The sequence below is a fragment of the Notamacropus eugenii genome, chromosome 5 (assembly GCF_028372415.1).
Source record: "Notamacropus eugenii isolate mMacEug1 chromosome 5, mMacEug1.pri_v2, whole genome shotgun sequence".
NCBI classification, from domain to species: domain Eukaryota; kingdom Metazoa; phylum Chordata; class Mammalia; order Diprotodontia; family Macropodidae; genus Notamacropus; species Notamacropus eugenii.
The window spans coordinates 85,591,180-85,610,961 of NC_092876.1; the positions used below are offsets into that span (position 1 = coordinate 85,591,180).

General features: G+C 41.9%; 1 protein-coding gene across 2 annotated transcripts in view; it reads left to right on the forward strand.

Moving 5' to 3' along the window:
• The window catches only part of CSMD2 (CUB and Sushi multiple domains 2), a 1,007,626-nt gene that overhangs the window by 79,347 nt on the left and 908,497 nt on the right, over positions 1-19,782 (forward strand). For both annotated transcript variants that reach the window (XM_072610105.1, XM_072610106.1), the window contains exon 2: positions 15,319-15,535. In XM_072610105.1, coding sequence (XP_072466206.1) covers positions 15,319-15,535 — 217 coding nt within the window. The remainder of the gene's footprint in view (positions 1-15,318; positions 15,536-19,782) is intronic.

Sequence of the window (19,782 nt, forward strand, 5' to 3'; positions counted from 1 at the left end):
GACCCTGAGTAACTCATTTCACCCTGTTTGCCTCAGTTTCCTCATCTGAAAAATGAACTGGATAAGGAAATGGCAAACCAATCCAGTATCTCTGCCAAGAAAACCCCAAAAGGGGTCATGAAGAGTCAGAAACAACTGAAATGAATGAACAACAACAAAAATGTATTGAGCTGTCTCAGGAAGTAGTGGACTCTCCGGCAGTGGAGGTCCTCTTGCAAAAGCTAGGTGATTCTTTGTTGGGATGTTATAGGGTGAATTCTTGTTTAGAGACAGGTTGGGGTAGGTGGCTTCTGAGGTCCCTGATAGTTCAGATTTTGTAACTCGTTAATTCTGCAAAGAAGAAAAAGGTTAGGGAGGGGACACCTTCCTAATCCTTTTTTCCCTTACTCTCTACAAGTAGCCAATCCCTCCTAGCTCTAAGACTGGTTTCTCATCTATGATTGGTCAGTCAGTCAATAAACATGTATTAAGAGAAAAGTTTCTATCCATCAACCAATGAGTAATTAGGGAGTTCAACTGCATACCTAGGGGTGGAAAGTGAGGAGGGGAGAGGTTGTGAAAAAAAATCATACATTCTGCAACACTACAAAGATAATTTAGTTAATTTTCATAGGGAGAAAGCCATGATCAATTGGATCCAGGAAGGCTTCATGGAGGGGAAGTCAACTGAGCTCAACTTTGAAGGAAGAGAAAGATTCTGAGGGATAGGGAGTACATTCTAGATGTGCGACTGCACTGCATCTCCAAAGGCACAGGGAGGTGGACTGCCAAGTTTAGGGAACAGTCAGACAGTAAGTTTGGTCAAAACAGAGGCAAGGGGATGGACAACAATATGAAATAATCTACAGAGGTAGGTTGTGTCAGATAAATGCAAAGATGAAGAGTTTTCATTTTATTCTGAGACGACAGGGAGCCACTGAAGGTGAGGCATGCGATGCACCCTCTCTAACTCAACATACTGGTAAATATGAGAAATCACCTCTTGAAAAGAAAAAATTCCCATGTAAGGCCACATCTATGAATTATATAGACAATAAATTGCAGTAGGGAGAGATGAATATAGGCTTGGAAGGATTCTTGGAGGAGACTGAACTTGACTCAGGTCTTGAAGGTTGGATGAGATTTGGAGAAGGTGTTATGAAGTGTTCAGAGGAAAGCAGTACCAGGTAAAACTGGAGAGAAGTAGGGTGACAGTTGATTTTGAAAGCCCCTGAGTGCTAGACTGGTCATGGGAACTGGGAAGCACAAGTGGGCTTCTCACATCTCCCTGTCCTGCTGCTTCAAACTGGGCTTCCCTGAATGTTGTTTCCTATTATTTACCCTGGACTTTCATTTGGACTGTTTAACAGTGTTTAAAATCATGTGACAGCTGGAGGATGCTGAGACTTTGAGAGAGCCATCTTTTTCTCCTTCCCCTCATCTCATTAAGAGTGGCATCTGGGTGGCAGGAGACACAAGCATCCAGATCTCTGAAGACCTTGCAAGAGCTTTTCTTGTTGCTACTGCCAGCATGAAAATACCATCCCAATCCCTATGCTCTAACTAGCGGATGGATACTGTAATAAATAGCAGCTGTGTGCCAAGATCTTCCAAGGGCCTAATGACTTCCTTATAAATAAGGCTCGACTGGACAGTTTTCAGTGAGGATAAGGCAAGAGCTGCTTTGAATGCCTGCCTGGTGGCTTCTAGGGGTCATTCTTCTTTTCCTTTCTCAGGACCACAGGACATGGCATTTCATCAAGGGCAGAAAGTGATCCCTAGCACTTGTCTATGACTTCAGAGGGGACAAGAGGGGTGATAGCCACCTTCAACCTGCTCACCCTAAAAACTGCCTTGTGGTGTGAAGAGCAAGGCACAGTCTGCCCCCAAATGCCATTTGTACCACTTGCTGTGATGGGTACTCCGTTCCTGCCGTTAGAATCACACCTCTGAAACAACAAAAGCATTATCTCCAGAAGACCTTTTAAAAATGTAGCTATGTTCCTTAAAGGCGGGAGATATCTGTGCTGGCCTTAGAATGGAGAAAACCTGGGTTCAACCCCCCAACCCCCTACCCCAAGCATTTTCTAGCTTTGCGTTATTTTCCGAGTCTCAGCTTTCTCATCTGTAAGATGAGGTCGATAGTAATATCTACATTACAGGATTGCCTTGAGGATCAAATTAGACAATGCTTTATACAGTAGTTTGCAAAGCTTAAAGCACCTTGTCAATATTAGCTATTATTATTTTTATTGACTCGCTATTATTATTTTTAATTCTCAACTAGCACCATAATTCCCACTAGCACCATAGTTTATCAGATTAGCTAATTGTGATTTCCCAGAGCACAGAGACTATGGGATATAGGATTGGGGAGATTCTGTTTAGACAAGGCGTCATGTGCCTAAATTTGGATGCTCAAGCAGTCTGGCTCTTGGGTATCATGTATTAGTGAAGTGGCAATGGAAAAGGAAGGGAGCACATCTAAAGGACAATGAACACAAACTTCCTGATTCCCCCTGGGATAGTCTCTTCTGTCTCTGTTCTGACCATTACTTTCAGGCCAATCAGGTATTGACTGCAATTGACTGTGACCTGGCATCCCTCTCCCCAACCCACCCCGCCGTTCACCGTAATTTACACAAAGGGATCCTGTCCCTCCAGAAGCTGAGTACTTGGAATATCCACTACTATACTATAGAGATCCAACTTTTCCTATAGTAAAGTTCCATCTATGGTCCTCTTCAGCATATGTCAGGCTCCTTGCTACTGCTTGATGGAGCACCCAGTCCACTAAAAGTGTTCCACAAGGTCAGTCCCACAAGTCACTCCTTGTTGGTGCAGAGAGAGGTCATTAACATTGTGCTTCCTTGATATGTTTCCTCTTGACTCCACATTGACTAATAGGGCTTTCTCCTGACAGAAGAATCCTGCAAAGGGCTTCTTTGAACCTGGTTGCCAGAAAAAGGGAATGTGTGTGTGTGTGTGTGTGTGTGTGTGTGTGTGTGTGTGTGTGTGTGTATTGAGGGGTACAGGTCTCAAATATAGGAAATTGTGGGGAATCTTGAATCCATATTGACTAATAGGAATTCTCTCTTGACAGGAGAATCCTGTACAGGATTTCTTTTAACTTAGTTGCCAAGGGAGAGGAAGAAGTTTATGCATGTTGAATGGTATATGTCTCAAATATAGGAAATTGTGGGGGATCTAAGTAAATTGAATGCTTTTTCCTCTTAGGGACCTAGAACTTTAGCGCCTAGAACTTAGAGCACTCCTTTCCCAGGGATTTCTATTGATCTGCTATTGGTTTAACAGATACAGTCAACTCAGTTATTGAGTGCCAGTAGATGGGGGTGATCAGCTGGGTTGACTTTCAAACATACCAGAACAAAGAAATCTTAGTGCCAAAAACACATCAGGAGGGTAATAGCAGTAGTACTTCAACTGGGACATCTTCTCATATGCTGGTCCTCAGCTCTGCTTTGAAGGGTGAGTTTAGCCTATGAGAACCAGTGTTAGGGATGTTTCTGGTGATGGTGATCTGAATCTGGCTGCTTGTCCCAAGTTAGTGCCACAGTCTCTGGCTTCTCAGGCATGAGAAGGTGAATGCCATCAGGGCATTCTCTCCTGGAAGCATCTGGGGATCTTGCTTATTTTTTTTTTACCCTGTTTGCTTGTGACTCACTTGAGATCTGCTTCCTTTGGGATTGATTCAGGGAGACAAGTACAATTTATCTGTCCTAGAGAGAGCAGAGATTCCTGGGAAAGGATTTTGTTAGTCTGCTCATTTGTGGTCATTAGGAAGGAGCCAGGGAATTGTTCTGAGTATTTTGTATTGTAGGTGATGACAGCTATTGAGGAGAACAAGCTTTAACCTCATTAAATGCTACCCTTATAATATTAATGGCAATAATAATAATAGCTAGCATATGTAATATATATGGTGCTCTGAAACTCACAAAGCACTTTGCCTATGATATTTTATTTAATCCTCATGACAGCCCTGAGAGGGAGGGGTTATTATCATCCACAACTTATAAATGAAGAAAATAGAGCTTAAAGAGAATAAGTGATTTGCTCAGAGCCACACAGCTGGTCAAGGTCTGCATCAGGATTTGAACTCGACTTTCCAGACTCCAAATCCAGTCAATCCACAGAACCACCTATTTACCTCTCTCATTGAGAGTGAGGCTCTAAATTTTCCTTGTCCCGACATTCAAGGAACCACCACTGGGGAGAAAGATGCTTCCATCAACATTCCAGGCTAAACAGTAACTTGTACAAATAAGAGAGAATAGTTTTCTTTGGCAGTTACAATTTGGGTTTCTTCCAAATAGAATGATTGCTTCTCCCACCCCACTTCCCCCACCCCCTTTCACTACTGCTGTTAATCTCAGGCATTATCCTTCAGACATCCCAGAATCTGGGAGGAATCTCATAGGCCAGGATTCCTTCTACAACCTACCCCACCAGTGGCCCTTGGGTCCCTGATAGAAGACCTCTATTGCAGAGTTGAAGGAAGGATGGACCCTTTCATCTCCTGATGTCCTGATATAGCCCATCCCATTTCTCAACAACTCTAATTGTGAGGAAACTTTTCTTGATATCCAACAGAAATCAGCTTCTTTGTAACTTGCCTTCATTGCTCCTGGACCTGTGCTTTTGGGCCAAGCAGAAACAGTTTCATTTCCCCTTACACACGAGAGCCCTTCAGATACTTGAAAGGAGGTATCATGTTCCTCCCCCCCTCCACACACCCCTGAGTCTTCTCTTTTCTCAAAGTAAAGTTTCCACCTCTGTCTTCAACTCAACACCCCTGATTACTTCAGCTGACTGATCATCATGTGGCATGTTTTCTAGTCCTCTCTCCATTCTGGGCACCTTCTTCCAAATGTTCTCTCATTTATCAGTGTCTTTCATAAAATGTAGCACCTGGAACTGAGGATGATGACACAGATGTGGTCTGACAAGGGCCAAGGGCAGTGGAACCTTCACTTCCCTAGTTCTGGACACTCAGAGACACCTCTGAATGTAGCCTAAGAGCATATAACACTAGGATTTTTTTCATCACACTTAACACATGAATGTGGTGGACAATCTCTATCCTGTGTCTGGAAGCCCTGAATGAACCCTGAATTGTATCTTCAGTAAGAGCTATTTACCCAGCTCTAATCTGGGCCTTCAGCTTGACAAGTGAGTAAGAGATCTGGACATGGAATCAGGAAGACCTTCAAATTGTGCCTCAGATGCTTACAAAGCATTACCTGGGCAAGTTATTGAACATTTCAGCCTCAGTTTCCTCCTCTGTAAAATGAGGATATTAATAGTACCTACCTCCCAGGGCTGTTGAAAGGAGCAAATGAGATAGTGATATGGATGGTGTTTTGCTAACTTTGAAGTGCTAAATAAATGCTAATTTTTATTCTTGATGTAGTTGTGATGGTTACTATGGGCGCACAGTAATTAATTTAGCAGCAAACCAGTCCAGTCTCTGGAATGTTGGAGGCTTTCACTGCAGAGGAAAGACTTGAAGCTAAGTACAGCAGGTGTGATGGAAAGGGGATTCAAATCCTGCTCTTTCTGACTCCAGGACCTAAAATTCTGTGTGCTCTGTGCACTCTCTGACTTTCAGATGGAATCAAGGTTTTTTGTTTTTTTCTTTTCTTTTTTTTAAGGAAGAAACTGACCAGAGAATCCAGAGAAAAGGAGACTTATCAGACATCCTGCTTCCTTCAGACTCCCAAGGTCGTTTTTTCACAGCTTTGAAGGGTCTGAGACCCCTCTAGTGGGGCCCAGGAGATGTGGGGGCTTTAATTCTGTTTCTGCTGCTAACCTCCTGTGACCTTGAGTAGGTCCCTTCTCCTCTTGGGGCCTCTGTTCCCCATCTGTAAAATGAGGGCTCAAACCCTAAGGTCCCTAAGGCCCCTTCCAGTTCTGATATTCTGTGACTCTGTGCCAGCTGCCAGAAAATAAGGCTTATTGACAGGAGTAGAGAGCAAAGCAGAATTACTCTCTCGGTCCCAATCCATGCTACAGAATGTATATTAGCTGAGCAAAGGCAATGAAGAAAGGGGGTGGGGGAAGCCAAATCTCCCTGCTCAGTCTCCCCACGGGAGTGGCATTCCCTGTGCTGGGCACCCACCCCTACCCCTGCCCCCACCCTTGAGGCCTGTGATTCTCTCAGCTGGGCTTTACCCAGCAATGATATCTGCAACCAGCTACACCCCAGTTTCTCCTGCCTGGCAGCATGTGTATGCAATCCATTTGTCATCACCCTCAGCCGCCAGCAGCAGCATTTATGATGCTGACAGGGGCACAGGGGAATGACTGAGACGCCAGGAGAATGCTAACACTCTGGCACCTCTCCAAGCTGCAGCCCCTGTGCTGCTGACAGAAAGGACCCAGAAGCATCTTAGGCAATGGGCCTTCTGTAGCTGAGCAGCCTTCTTCCTGCCCATCAGGCAGCAGAGCCTTGAGCCTGGCTGGGTCTAAATCAGAGAAAACCTTCAGGAAAGCTCATCAAAGAGCCCTGGGCTGTTTGTTGGGGGGGATGTGGTCTGTGTGGGCCAACCCTCACCCAGATCAACCCTGACTGTCACCACCTGGGATAGAGAGAGCTTGCCCTAGACCATAAGGCACCAAAGTTGAGCTGTTTATCCTTTCCCAGGGGGCAGGAACTACATTATTTTCCAGGCCCTGTCTGATAATCTGCTCCTCCCCACCCCCACCCAAGAGCATGACTAATGCAGGGTAGATCATCCTTCTTGGCCTTTACCTTGTGTCCATTTCTACTCTCTTTTTGTTTGCAGGCATAGCTTTGATGTAAGATTTCAGCTGGCCCGGTCACTGGGGCCTAAACTCCCTGAAGTCAGGGACAGGATCAGATGGTCTATCATGGATAAACCAATTCCTTCAATAATCCTCATACTTCCTCCAGTAATTTCTTTGGTGTAGTGGTTTCCACCGATGGATTCTTCCATTGGTTGATGTCTTCAGAAATGCCCTAAAAATAAAGACACCTTGGTTTGACCAATGCCTGTCCCACTGGAAAAGGGAAGAATGCCCCTCAGAACTCCCTCTTATTGAGCTGATAACAGGAATAGGCAGAGTTCTTGGTATGAGTTACAGTGAGTGTAGCAAGGGATATGGGAAAGAAAGGTTGGAGGTGGCTCAGTTGCAGAATCTGCCCAGTCAAGCATCCCTTGGAAGAATGCTCCTCCAAGACCTGGGCACGTGGACCCAGAAAAGGCACTCATTGTGGCCCATCAGCTCACTGGAGGTAGCCAGCAGATGGGATCTGGACACAAAGATTGTGCCTATTAACAGAAAGTGCAGATTGGTAATTTGGCAATGGTGGGTCCCAGAGGGGTAAAACAAAGCAGCAGTCAAAAATTAGGAAGGGATTCAAGAATCCTAGCTTAAGCGTGTGCAGAAAGATTCCAATTTGACTCATTCTACACCCCCTTTGAACTCCGGCATTTGAGGACAAGTTACCCTGTCTTTCTAAGAGCCTCTGATAGCTCCTGGTCTCTATTAGCACTTCCTATACTAAGAATAGCTCAGGATGATGTCAGGAGACAAGTAACCATTGAGTTGGTGGTGATACCAACCACATATTTCTCCTCTAGACCCTTTCCCTCTTCCCTCCTCTGGAAACCTACACAAAATCTATATATTTCAGGAAACTGTCCTTGCCCAAACCTAGAATCATGGAATTTCAGAGTTGAAAGGAACCTTAGAGGGCATCTACTTCCACCCTTAGATTAACAATGTTTCCTCTATAATATATACCAAATAAGTGGTCATACTGCTTTAAGACCTCAAGCAAAGAAAAACCCACATCCTTCTGAGGTGGTCTGTTCCATTCTTAGACATTTTACTTGTTAGGAATTTTTCCCTAATATCCATCCTAAATTTATCTTTCTATAGGTTTCACTTTTTTGTTTTAGTTCTGCCCAGATGTAGTAAAGCAGAACAACTACAATTGCTCTTCTATTTTATAGGTCTCTAGGCAGTACAGTAAATGGAGCACTGGGCTTGGAGTCAGGAAGACCTGAGTTCAAATTTGACCTCAGGGACTAATTAACTATGGGACCCTGGGGAAGTAGCTTAACCTCTGCCTCAGTTTTTTTCAGCTGTAAAATGAGAGTTATAATAGGATTGTCATGAACTTCAAATGAGATAATATTTGTAAAGTACAGAGCTTAGCATATAGTAGGCACTTAATAAATGCTTATTTCTTTCCTTCCTTCTCTTAAAATACTAAGGGGGAGGGATTATATCTTATCCTTCCTCATGCTTTCCTTTCTGTAGGCTAAACCTCTTCAGTTGCTCCAACTGATATATTCACATAACCTGAGCTGTAGTCCTCCTGTCTTTCTTTGGTCCCTCTCCTCCTCCTCTTCCCCGCTTCTTCCACTTCCTCCTCTGGTGTCTTCTATTATGGCAGTGTCCTTATCAAATGCCGTACCTGGAACTGAACCCAACACTGCAATTGTAGCTCTTTGTCCTTCGTTCTGGAAGATGACCATGACATCAGGAAGGTGATGTCAAAGCTTGCAAGTGAATTGGATTGAAGTGAGGGAGGGCTGTGCAAAGTCATCAGTCTCATCTTCTCCTCCAGAGCCATCTGGGTCCAGCGGCGAGATATAGATCAGGATGACTGAAGATGGCCCCAGATGCAGTGGGAGACCTTATCCTTTTTAAGTTAAGGCTTTCCCCAGGTCTCAGTTTGACTGAGACAATGCTCATTCATCAATTAAGGCTAGGTAAGGAATGAGGCAAAAAAAAAAAATGGCCAGGGAAGAGACACTGAGATCATCCCTTCTGTAGTCTTGGACACCATGCCTGTCTTAATGTGTCTTAAAATCACATTAGTTTTTGATTCATTTATACCCTTGATTCCTCTGTTTATTGATGTTGTGGAATCATTTTTTAGTCATGCCCAACTCTTTGTGACCCCCGTTTGGGGTTTTCTTGGCAGAGATGCTGGAGTGGTTTTCTGTCTCCTTCTCCAGCTCATTTTACAGATGAGGAAACTGTGGCAAACAGGGTTAAATGACTTGCCCAGGGTCACACAGCTATTTTAGTGTCTGGGGCTAGATTTGAACTCTGGTCTTCCTGCCTCTAGGCCCAGCACTCTATCCACTATACCATCTAGCTACCCTTGACTCCTATGTTAAGCTTATGCAGTAGCCTACTAAATCTACCAGATCTTGTCCTTGTGAACTGTTGCCTAGTTGCCTTTTCCACTTCTTACTTATGACATTTATTTCTTTAGCCCAAGTAAACAACTTTACATTAATCTGTATTAAATTTGGCTCATTCTTTAAGCTCATGGAGATATCTTGAATCCTGAGTGTAGTGGGTTAGGTCCCAGCTCTGTATCATCTACAAAGCTGAGAAATGTTCTATCAACACCTTTTTTTGAGCAGTGAAAACAATGAACATCACAGGCTTGCAGATAGATTCCTGGGTGATTCCACTGGAGATCACCCTTTAAGGTGGGACTGCTCCAGAGGTGGGGAAGCTGTGGCCCCTAGGCCACATGTGGTCTTCTGGGTTCTCAAGTGCAGCCCTTTGACTCTAAATTTCATAGTCGTTTGATCAAAGGGCCACACTTGAAGACCTAGAGAGCCACACATGGTCTTAAGACCACAGAATCCCCACTCCTGCTGGCTCATCAATCACTTACACTTTGAATCCAGTCATTCCACCCAAATCTGTTTAACTGAATCTATTTTCCTCTGCTGCTATTTCTCTCATGCTTCTATCTTGACTGCAAGGAGAGTAGGAAAGATTTTTTTCAAGTGTTTTATAGAAAATCAGGAATATGATGTTTTTGGCATTCCCCTGATCTAGTAGGCTGGTAACCCTGCCAAAAAAAAGAAAAAAGAAAGAAAATGAAATCAATCTGACTTTTTCTTGATGAAGCCAAGCTTTTAGTGATCACCAATTCCCTTTTAAAATGTCCACAAACCAGGCCTTTAATAATGCATGATATAGACTTTTTCTAGGAACTGAAGTAAAATTCACCCCAGCCTAGAGCTTGCAGAATTTCCTTAGTCCCTTTTTCTGAAAAGGGAGACGTTTGCCTATTTTTTAGCCTCCCAGCCCTTCTCTCATTTTCCATGATTTTTCAGACTATTGACTTAGCAGGCCCATTTTTCCAGGCCTTTCCTTATCCTGGGATTTAACTCATAGAGTCATCCGACTTCACATTTTGAAGGGTAGCTTTGTATTCTCTTACACTCTCCTTATCTATTTTAGGTTGAACACTTGTTACTATATCCTTAATAATAAGAATAGCTAGGTGGTACAGTAGATAGAGTGCTGGGCCTGGAGTGGGGGAAATCTGAGTTTAATTCTGACCTCAAACCCCTTACTAGTTGTCTGACTCTAAGCAAGTCACTTAACTCTGTTTGCCTCAGTTTCCTCACTGGTAAAATGGAGATGAAAATGATAGCATCTATCTCCCAGGGTTGTTACAAGGATCCAATAAGATACCACTTTAAAACACTTCGCATAGAGCCTCGTACATGTTAGGTATTATATAAATGTTAGCTATTATTATTAGCCAGTATTAATAATATCCAGCTTTTATGTAGTGGTTTAAGGGTTACAGAAACACTACATATATATTATCCCATCTGATCCTCTTAACAACCATTTGAAATAAACACTATAAACACTATTATTATTCCTACTTTATAAATGAAGAAACAGAGACAAAGAGACATGAAATGACTTGTCACTCCTAGTAATGAGGCAAGATTCAAACTCAGGTCTTCCTAATTCCAAGTATACTGTTGTAGCCACTATACGACCTAATTACCTATACTACCTCCCCTTCATAGTTTAAAATTACTGTTCTTTGGTAGAAAAAAATATTTTCATAGAAGCAAGATAAGAGCTTCCTCTCCATTATTCCACCTTCCCTGAGCATGTGTCCTACTCTGATAGTCTCCTTCTCCTTCCTCATAGATTTAAGAAAAAACCCCTTTGGTTGTCCTTAGCACCCATCCCCAGCCTCAGCTTATCTTGGGATTTAATCCTCCTTCTAGTATTCTTACAGGACTTTGCTGTTCTCCTGTGTTCATCCTTAGCTGCTTGTCCCTCATTTCTGCCTTCTTTATTTTATTCTTCTTCCCTCCCCTGTCCGCCACCCCAAGTTCCTTGTTCATTGGGCTTTTGAGCTAAAATCTCATTGTCTGCTGCATCTGAATCATTTCTGGCTTTGTCTTCTGAATTTTATCTTTGATAGTTTGAACTAAGGGGATTTTAGGGTGTTGGATGGTGGATAGGGTGCTGGGCTTGAAATCAGGAAAACTTGACTTAAACCCTCACTTTAGATTCTCATCAGCGGCTGTATGATCCTGGGCAAGTCATTTACTCCTCTCCGTTTTAGCTTCCTTATCTGTAAAATGAGGGGATTACATTTAACGGCCTCTTTGGTTCCTTCTAATGCTAAAGTGATACTCCTACTTTTCTTTCTGATAGACCCTTTGAAACACACTCCAGAATACACATCGGACTATAGCCAACTTTCTATTTCTTAAGTGTTATGAATTTTAAAAAGGATTTGCCATATCCTCCCAAGGATTCCATTATTTCTGTATTGGCAAGAGGTTCCTCTTTTTATTTCTTTTGGTCAAAAACAGTCCACAAGAGCAATTTCCCCCGTTGTTTCCTCCACTTTTTTAATAATGGAACAATCATGTCAAGTCATTTTAGGAATTTATTAGCTTCCCTGCTCTTGGCGTAAAGAAAAGTCAATCTGTTGTCCAGGTAATTGAATCTCCCATCATTCCTATATTATACCTTCCTGACAGGTTGTTAAGATCTTCCCTGAATGCCTCTATTTCCTCCTTCTGTCCAAGTGGTCCATAATATACTCCCATGACAACACTGCTTCTATGTCTCTTGGTATTGGTCCTCAACTTGCTACCTTTCCAGTTGCTTCATTTCCTTACATGCATATATCTCCTTAATATATAATGCTACTTTCTCACTCCTTTTATCTATTTTGTTCCTTTTGAATAAAGTATAAGCCTCCACAGCCATATTCTAGTCATCAGTCCAATCCTATAAAGTCTCAGTGGTAACTCTGAACTCAAATTTGCCTCCTTGCATTTAAAATCGCTAGCTTAACCCTGTTTTTTACCAGTGCTTTATGCAACTGGGCACAGATATCTGAAGCTGTGGGTTTATTGCTGTCTTACTTCTTGGATATTATCTCCTTTGAATTACTGGCCCTCTACACTGATATTCTTCTTCCTGTGTTAAATATGCTATTTTCTGTGGTTTCTGTTTTGGCAGATATATGTAGATAGAGTTCTCTCTCTCTCTCTCCACCATTTTCTACTTAAATTCTTCTTGATCACTCACAAGATTCCAAGCCAATGTGCGTGTGTGTATGTGTGTGCATGTATACCTACACACCCACACATATTTTACTGATTCTCATTAGGTAGAGCCTAGAGCCTGTCAGATCTCTATTTTGAGTTGCAGTTCAGAAATCCAAATTCAATTCCTAAATACCATCATCATTTTCAACTCTTTTCTTCCCTAATCTGCCTGGACATGAGAAATTTACCTAGGTGACTAATACAGGTGTTCACACTCTCCTCCTCCTCCTCCTCCTCCTCCTCCTCCTCCTCCTCCTCTTGTCCCCTTCCTGGCCAGAATTCTAGAAAGAATATAGCCTTTACTTTCTCATCATCCTCAGTTCCTGGGAATTTGGTTTCTCTGTCCACTGGCTCTACTGAAACCATACCAGTCAAAGTCACCCAAATCTTCCTGCTTGTCAGATTCGTTGGCCTTTTCTAGTATTCTTCCTAAAAAGCATTTAGTACCCTTGACTAGCACCTCCTTCTCAGTATTCATCTCTTGACTTGAGATATTTTTGAGTTGCTGATGCCTTCCTCCAAAAACTACCTTGTATTCATTTTGTATATACTCTCTATATGTTTCCTGTCTCATCTATTAGAATGTAAGTTCCTTGAGGGCAGGGGTTGGTTCTCTTTATAACTCCAACATTTAGCATACATCCCAGTACATAGTAGGGCCTTCATAAATGCTTTTTGATTGATCGAGTGCTTTCCTCCGGTTTTCCTCCTACGTCCCTCACTATTCATTTTCTTTTACTAGCTATTGTGTATATTCCCTTAATATAAGAATTCATCAAAATTCTGCCCTCAGCCTTGTGCCTTCATCCCTCTACACCTCTTTTGGTAATCTCATTCTCTTCTAGAGCTTCAACTGAAATGTCTAAGTTGACTTCCAATTATGTACATCCAGATGAGCCCTCTCTTCTAACTTCCAAGTTTGCATTTCTTATTGGGTACAGAGTATTTCTGCTTGAAAACTCTTACTTCAAAGTCTTTTAATTCAGAATTGAACCCATTAACTTCTCCCTGACCTGACTGTCTCTGTTAAGGGTGGTGAGAGTGGGAAAAGAAAGAAAAGATGAAGGTGAGAGGTGAAGAGATAATTGATTAGTCAAACAGGCTCCAAATTTTCAATCCTTGACTCATCATCCCTTCTCACCCTCATGGCCAATCGGATCTCTACTGTATCTCTCATATTTATCCCTTATTGCTACTCCCACTCTTATCACCCTAGTGTAAGTCCTTATTATCTCTCACTTGGATTGTTTCGGTGGTTTCCTAACCTCTCTCCTTATCTCCAAACTAGTTTATACATCAATGGCAAATTATTCTTCTTAATGAACAGCTTCTCACAAACTTTCACTGGTTCCCCATTGTCTACAAAATAAAGTCCAACTTCATCCTGTCATTCAAGACCCTCCACTACTTGGAGAAGCATCATCTCACCTTCGTCCTCCACATTTGTCATATGCTTCAGCTGACTTGAATTACTTGTGTGTTTCCCAAATATACTCAACACTTTCCTGGCTTTGTTCCTTATATGCCAGGAATCCCCTTCCCTTGTCCAAGCCTATTGAAATCCTGTCCATCCTCCAAAGTTTGAGTCAGATTTCATCTCCTTTATAAATCCTTCCTTGACTCCTCAACTGGAAGCAATTACTGTCTTATTTGGTATCCCAAGACAAGTGCCATTTCACCCTCCTCAGATCTTCTTGCACCTTGTATAGACCTCTCCTTTGTAATTTGAGTGAATAAGTATTTATTATTAATTTGATATGTGGAAAGCATTGTGCAAAGTGCTAGAGAGAAAGATAGAAAAATAAGACAAACCCTGTTCCCCTTCTGGAGAAGTCTAATGCTCATATTAACCCTAAATTCTTATATTCTGATGGGGGAGAGGTTTTGGCTACAAGTCAGGTAGAAAGACTGCGTGGATCTTAGGATGCAGTCATATCCTAGTAGATGGTAGATGTTAATATATCTTTATTAATGCCATTTCATTGAACAAAACCTTATCTATTTTTGATATTGAACTTTTTTGCACAAGGAGGTAATTAATACTTTTCTTAAAAATAACATTCTATTTTGTGTTATTTTTTGGATATGTTGTCATTAGACTATAAACTTCTTAAGAGCAAGGATGGCTTTCTTCATCTTTGCCTTTACCATTAGCACTGAGGAGATCACATTGTCTATACATACACAACACTGCTTGGTTTGTAGAGAAAGAAAACCTTCATTATTATAATCCATGAACACAGGTGCTTGGTCATTTGGGATTTCTTTCTACAGCCAACTGAAGGAAAAGAGAAAGATTGTCCCCAGATAACAAAGTGGTATCAGGAATTTGTTATAATTCAAGATTTCAAAGGATCTGTGATCTCACTGATGTAGGAATTCTTTCCAGTAAAGAAATGTCACCCAATCTGTGTTTTCTCATCCCAAAGGACTCTCATCCATGCCCTCATAACTCTTTCGTTGGGGTTGGGGGGAGGGTGAAGGGGATGAAAGAAAAGGCTTTTCTCTAGACTATCTGACCTTCTGTGAGTACCAGTTTGAAACATGAACTATCCATTTGATGTCCCTTATCCTGGCTATGTGACCAGCCCGTCTCCTTTTTTTGTAGCCATATAACTCTTTAATGATCTCTACTACACTGCTCCTGATAGATATATATTCATTTGTAATAGAATTCACTACCTGTGCTCTTATCACCTCTGTAGACACTAGGCATGCTCTACAGATGACTCACTGCTTTAAATCTTTAGAAATTTCATTGATAAATTCTGCCATGCTACTTGAGACTGAGAGAAGTTAAATGACTTGCCTAGAACCACAGGGCTGGTGAATGCTAGAAGTAGAATTTGAACTCAAATCTTCTAACTCCAAGCCCAAAACTATATCAGGTCACCTCTATTTGTCTAACCATATCTTTCTTTTCCTTTTCCAGGCCAGAATTGCACATTCAATTTGCAAGGCCCCAATGGAACAGTGGAGAGCCCTGGATTCCCGTATGGTTATCCCAACTATGCCAACTGCACATGGATCATCACAGCCGAGGAACAGAACAGGATACAGCTTGTGTTCCACTCCTTTGCACTGGAAGAGGACTTTGATGTATTGTCTGTGTTTGATGGAGTACCAGATCAAGGGAATCTGCGAACAAGGTAGAGACCTTTGCATAAAGAAATTGGTGCTGCCAGTGCACCATCTGTATTCTGCGCAGTGATGAACCACCTGGCTGAAAGGTTTATGATGTAATAAACGAAAAGTGGGTTTGGAGAGGGGCTTATAAAGGACACCTTCTTTTCATTCTTGTAGTCTCATGGAGTTCCTAAATACCTCCTGCTTGCTCAGAAAGACTCGGCAGATGGGATTTATGAGTTGGGCACTTCGGAAGATTAATTGGGATGTAGAAGTATATATGTGTGTGTGTATCATATATATGTTTGTATACATACATAATACTTGAAATGTCTTCTATAAATACACACACACATACATATATATGTATACACATATTCTTGTCTACATACTGGACTGATACGAGTACACAGAGATATAGAGATATGTATGCACACATCAGTCTTTGATGGGCTATAAGTTTGTCAGCATCCTCCTCCTACCAGTGTGAATAGCTGTATCTTAGTTAATGGTCTTTGTCAGTTGCAGTTGTGGAATCACCCTGCAGCCAACTTGATGATTAGCCCTTTTGCCCTTAATTACACTCATCCTCACACATCAGACACATCAAGACTGTTTTTAATCCTGTACTTGAGGTCTTTTCCAGATTTGTTCAACTTGCCTGAACTTATGCACTACTTGGCATTGTCTTTGATAGCCGAAGGCCATCTATAGCTTCAACAGGAGAATCAGTCTAAGAAGCAGTTATGAAGCACCTACTGTGTGCCCAGTATCCCCCACATGCACTTTGAGGTCCATTAAAAATTGGTTTTCTAAGTGTTCCTTGCATATGATGTTCCATTCTCCCTTGTCATACTTTTGTACCATCTTTGTCCCATGCTTGTCATGCTCCTTTCCCACATCTGCCTTTTAGAATCTTTAATTTCCTTCAAGACTCAGCTCAAGTGCCAGCTTGTGCCTGAGGCCTTTTCTGATTCTGTTGATGCCCTCCACCCTCCAAAATCACCTTGTGTCTATTCTGTATGTACCTACCCACGTAAATGTTGTCTCCCCAATAATATGCAAGCATCAGAAGATATCAATGGAGGACACACACACACACTTACACACACACACATACACACACACACACACGACCCCCTTCTTCCTGAATGCAGTACTCTCTATTTTCTAGAGAAGATCACTTAGGGTGGTAGAAGGAGAGGGCAGAAATAAGGGTGGTGTTTTAATCAAAAATACCACCCATCCTGTTTCAAGAGAGGTCAGCAGGGGTGGACAGGGTGCTTCCCTTGACAAGTGCAATGAGATTGAACATGCTGGGCTAGATACCTGCTTTGGAGGAGACCTATTCTGGGGTAAAACTGAAACATCATTAGAACCAACAGTGGTCACCTGAAACAACTCCTGTTATAAAACCCATCAACTTGGGTTCAGCTTCTGTCAAAGAATGACTTCTTTAGAAATCTAGGCTTCTAATGATCTATTATGTGAACAGCTCCCACAACAGCTTAGAGGCAGTGTGACATAAAGAATATAGTACTGGACCGGGGGACAGGCATGCCTGGGTTTGAATCCCATCTAAGACATTTTCTAGCTTTATGACCCTGGAAAAGTCACTAAACCTTTCTTAGCCTCAGTTTCCTCATCTGTAAAATGCAGTTGACAGTAGCATCTACCACAAAAGATTATTGTGAGGATCAAATGAGATAACATGTGTAAACCTGTTTGCATTTTTTTGTCATTATTCAGTCTTTTTTAGTCATGTCTGACTCTTCATGACCAGTATCTTGGCAAAGATACTGGAGTGGTTTGCCATTTCCTTCTCCAAGTCATTTTACAGATGCAGAAACTGAGGCAAACAGGGTTAAGTGACTTGCCCAGGGTCATACAGCTAGTAAGCGTCTGAGGCCAGATTTGAATTCAGGAAGATGAATCTTCTTGACTCCAGACTTGGCACTCTATCCATCGCACCACCTAGCTGAACCTTGCATACTGCAAAGAGCTATATAAAAGTTAGTTGTTATTAACTAGCAACCTGGTCTCTCCCACTGCTAGTGCCTTCTCTCTGAGATTACCTTCATTCACACACTATATATTTTGTATGTTCAATATTATATTCATGTTAATGCCCCCATTCAAATGGGAGCTCCTTGAGGGCAGATATAGGTAGTTTTTCAGTGTATCCCTGGCATTTAGTACAATGCCTGGCACATAGTAGGTACTTAATAAATGCGTATTGACTGACTTAGCTGTAGTGTCCAAGTGATTCTTGCCCCTCCAGGAAGCTAGCTCTTCTTATCTCACCCTTTTTGACTGTAAATTCCATTTGTGAATATGTTCTTCATATGATTTGGACACTGAATGTAGGCATTTAATAGAACAGAAACTCTTTAAAACTTAGGATTGTTTTCACTCATTGTTTTGTATCCCCGGTGGCTAGAACAGCACCCATCACACAGTAGCCTCTTAACAAATGCTTATCAATTGGAACTAGGGTGAATTTCTTGCTTCTTGTTGGGGATCAATATTAGAGACAGAGGATGTCATGGAAAGAGCAATTGTGATGGCCTCAGAAGATGTAGGTTGGGATGCTGATTCTGTTACTTAACCCCTGTGTGACCTTGGGCAAGCGACTATCCGTTCCAGGTCTTAGTTTTTTCCTGTGCAAAATAAGAGCATCAGACTACGTTATCTCTAATTTCTCTTCTAGTTGGAAATCCTATGATATTGGCAGGATAAAATTCAATATGATGATGTTATAGGACTATATGTTACCAGGAGTTCTCTTTTGGGGGTGGGTGGGTTTTGGTAACTCAATACCCTTGAACAGAGCCCAAGGCAGACTTGCCTTTTACCAAACACCCTCATTAGTACAGTGCATTTCAGTGCCTTCTGTTGGCATCTAAGTGTTTCTGCTTTTGTCCTGTGGGACTCCCCAGCATTTTCCAGCTTTCCTCTCAGATTTGATTGCCTCAGGCTGTTACCTGGAAATTGTGAGCTGTAGTTGGGAGTATGGAGCCTAGAGGGACCCATTGCTGCTCACCTAGGTTCCTTCAGAAGTGGGGTAATTGATACAGAAGGAAGAAGTGATAAAAGAAATACCAGCCAAGGAACTGGAAATGTAGACTCAGGTACTCATTGTCAAAGGAGAGCCTTTACCAAGAAAAGGCTTTCTAGTGAAGCACCACTTTGGGGACCAGCAGCCATTATGTGGAGGCTCTCAGAGCCAAAGCCCACTGATCCCCAAGTCAGATGAACTTTTGTCAAGCTCTATTTATCTATATCTATATTGAACCTAGTGTATCTCTCCAAACTCATTACTCATTCTTTTTAAAATTGTATTTAATTTTTAATTTGTGAAATAAAACAAGCATTTCCATAACATCGTAGAATTAAAAAAAGATGATTGCCCATGAAACTGCAAGTCTATTATGTACAACTTGTATAACCCCATTATTTTTCATCCTCTTTGCTCTTAACCTGTATTTGCAGTCCCCATAATCTGGTGTTCACTGTGGACCCAGAGAGTAACCAAGACTTCAGTGACTCTGAATAGGCATGGACCAACACCAGAGAAAGCCAAAGCCTACCATCAGGTAGTGGATAATGAGACAAAGCCTCCTGAGACTGACTCAAGGACATTCCTCTAAAGAAATGGCAGTGTTGGATATGGTGGCCCATGTCTGTAATCCCTAATGCTGGAGAGGCAGAAACTGTCAGATTGGGAATTTGGAACTTCAGTAGGATTAAAGCTGATTGGGTGCCTACAATAAGTCCAGCACAATATGGTGAGCTCCCTGAACCTAGGCTACCAGGCTCCTTAAGGAGGGTCATACTGACCTGGGGTAGATATGGAGTAGGTCAAACCTTTCTTGCCATTCAGCAATAGACTCAGACCCAGGAGAGGCTGCCTTTTCAACCTAGGAGAGATAGGAAGACCCAATATCAAGGAGAAAGAGAGAGACAGCAACATAGAGAGAGAAAGAGAAAGACAGAGAGACACAGAGAAAGAGAGAAATAAAGACAGAGAGTATACTGAGTTTAATGATGAGGTATGATTACCAGTGCATCTATACACACATGTGTATGTGTGATAAACACAAATATATAATATGTGTACCATATATAACACATAGCATAATGTAGTCTGTGACATTTACACATCATATATAATGTGCACACAGCACATTTGACATACATCACATAAATGTGAGCATGATTAATAATATGACACACATATAATACATACCATACAAATGTAACATTTATT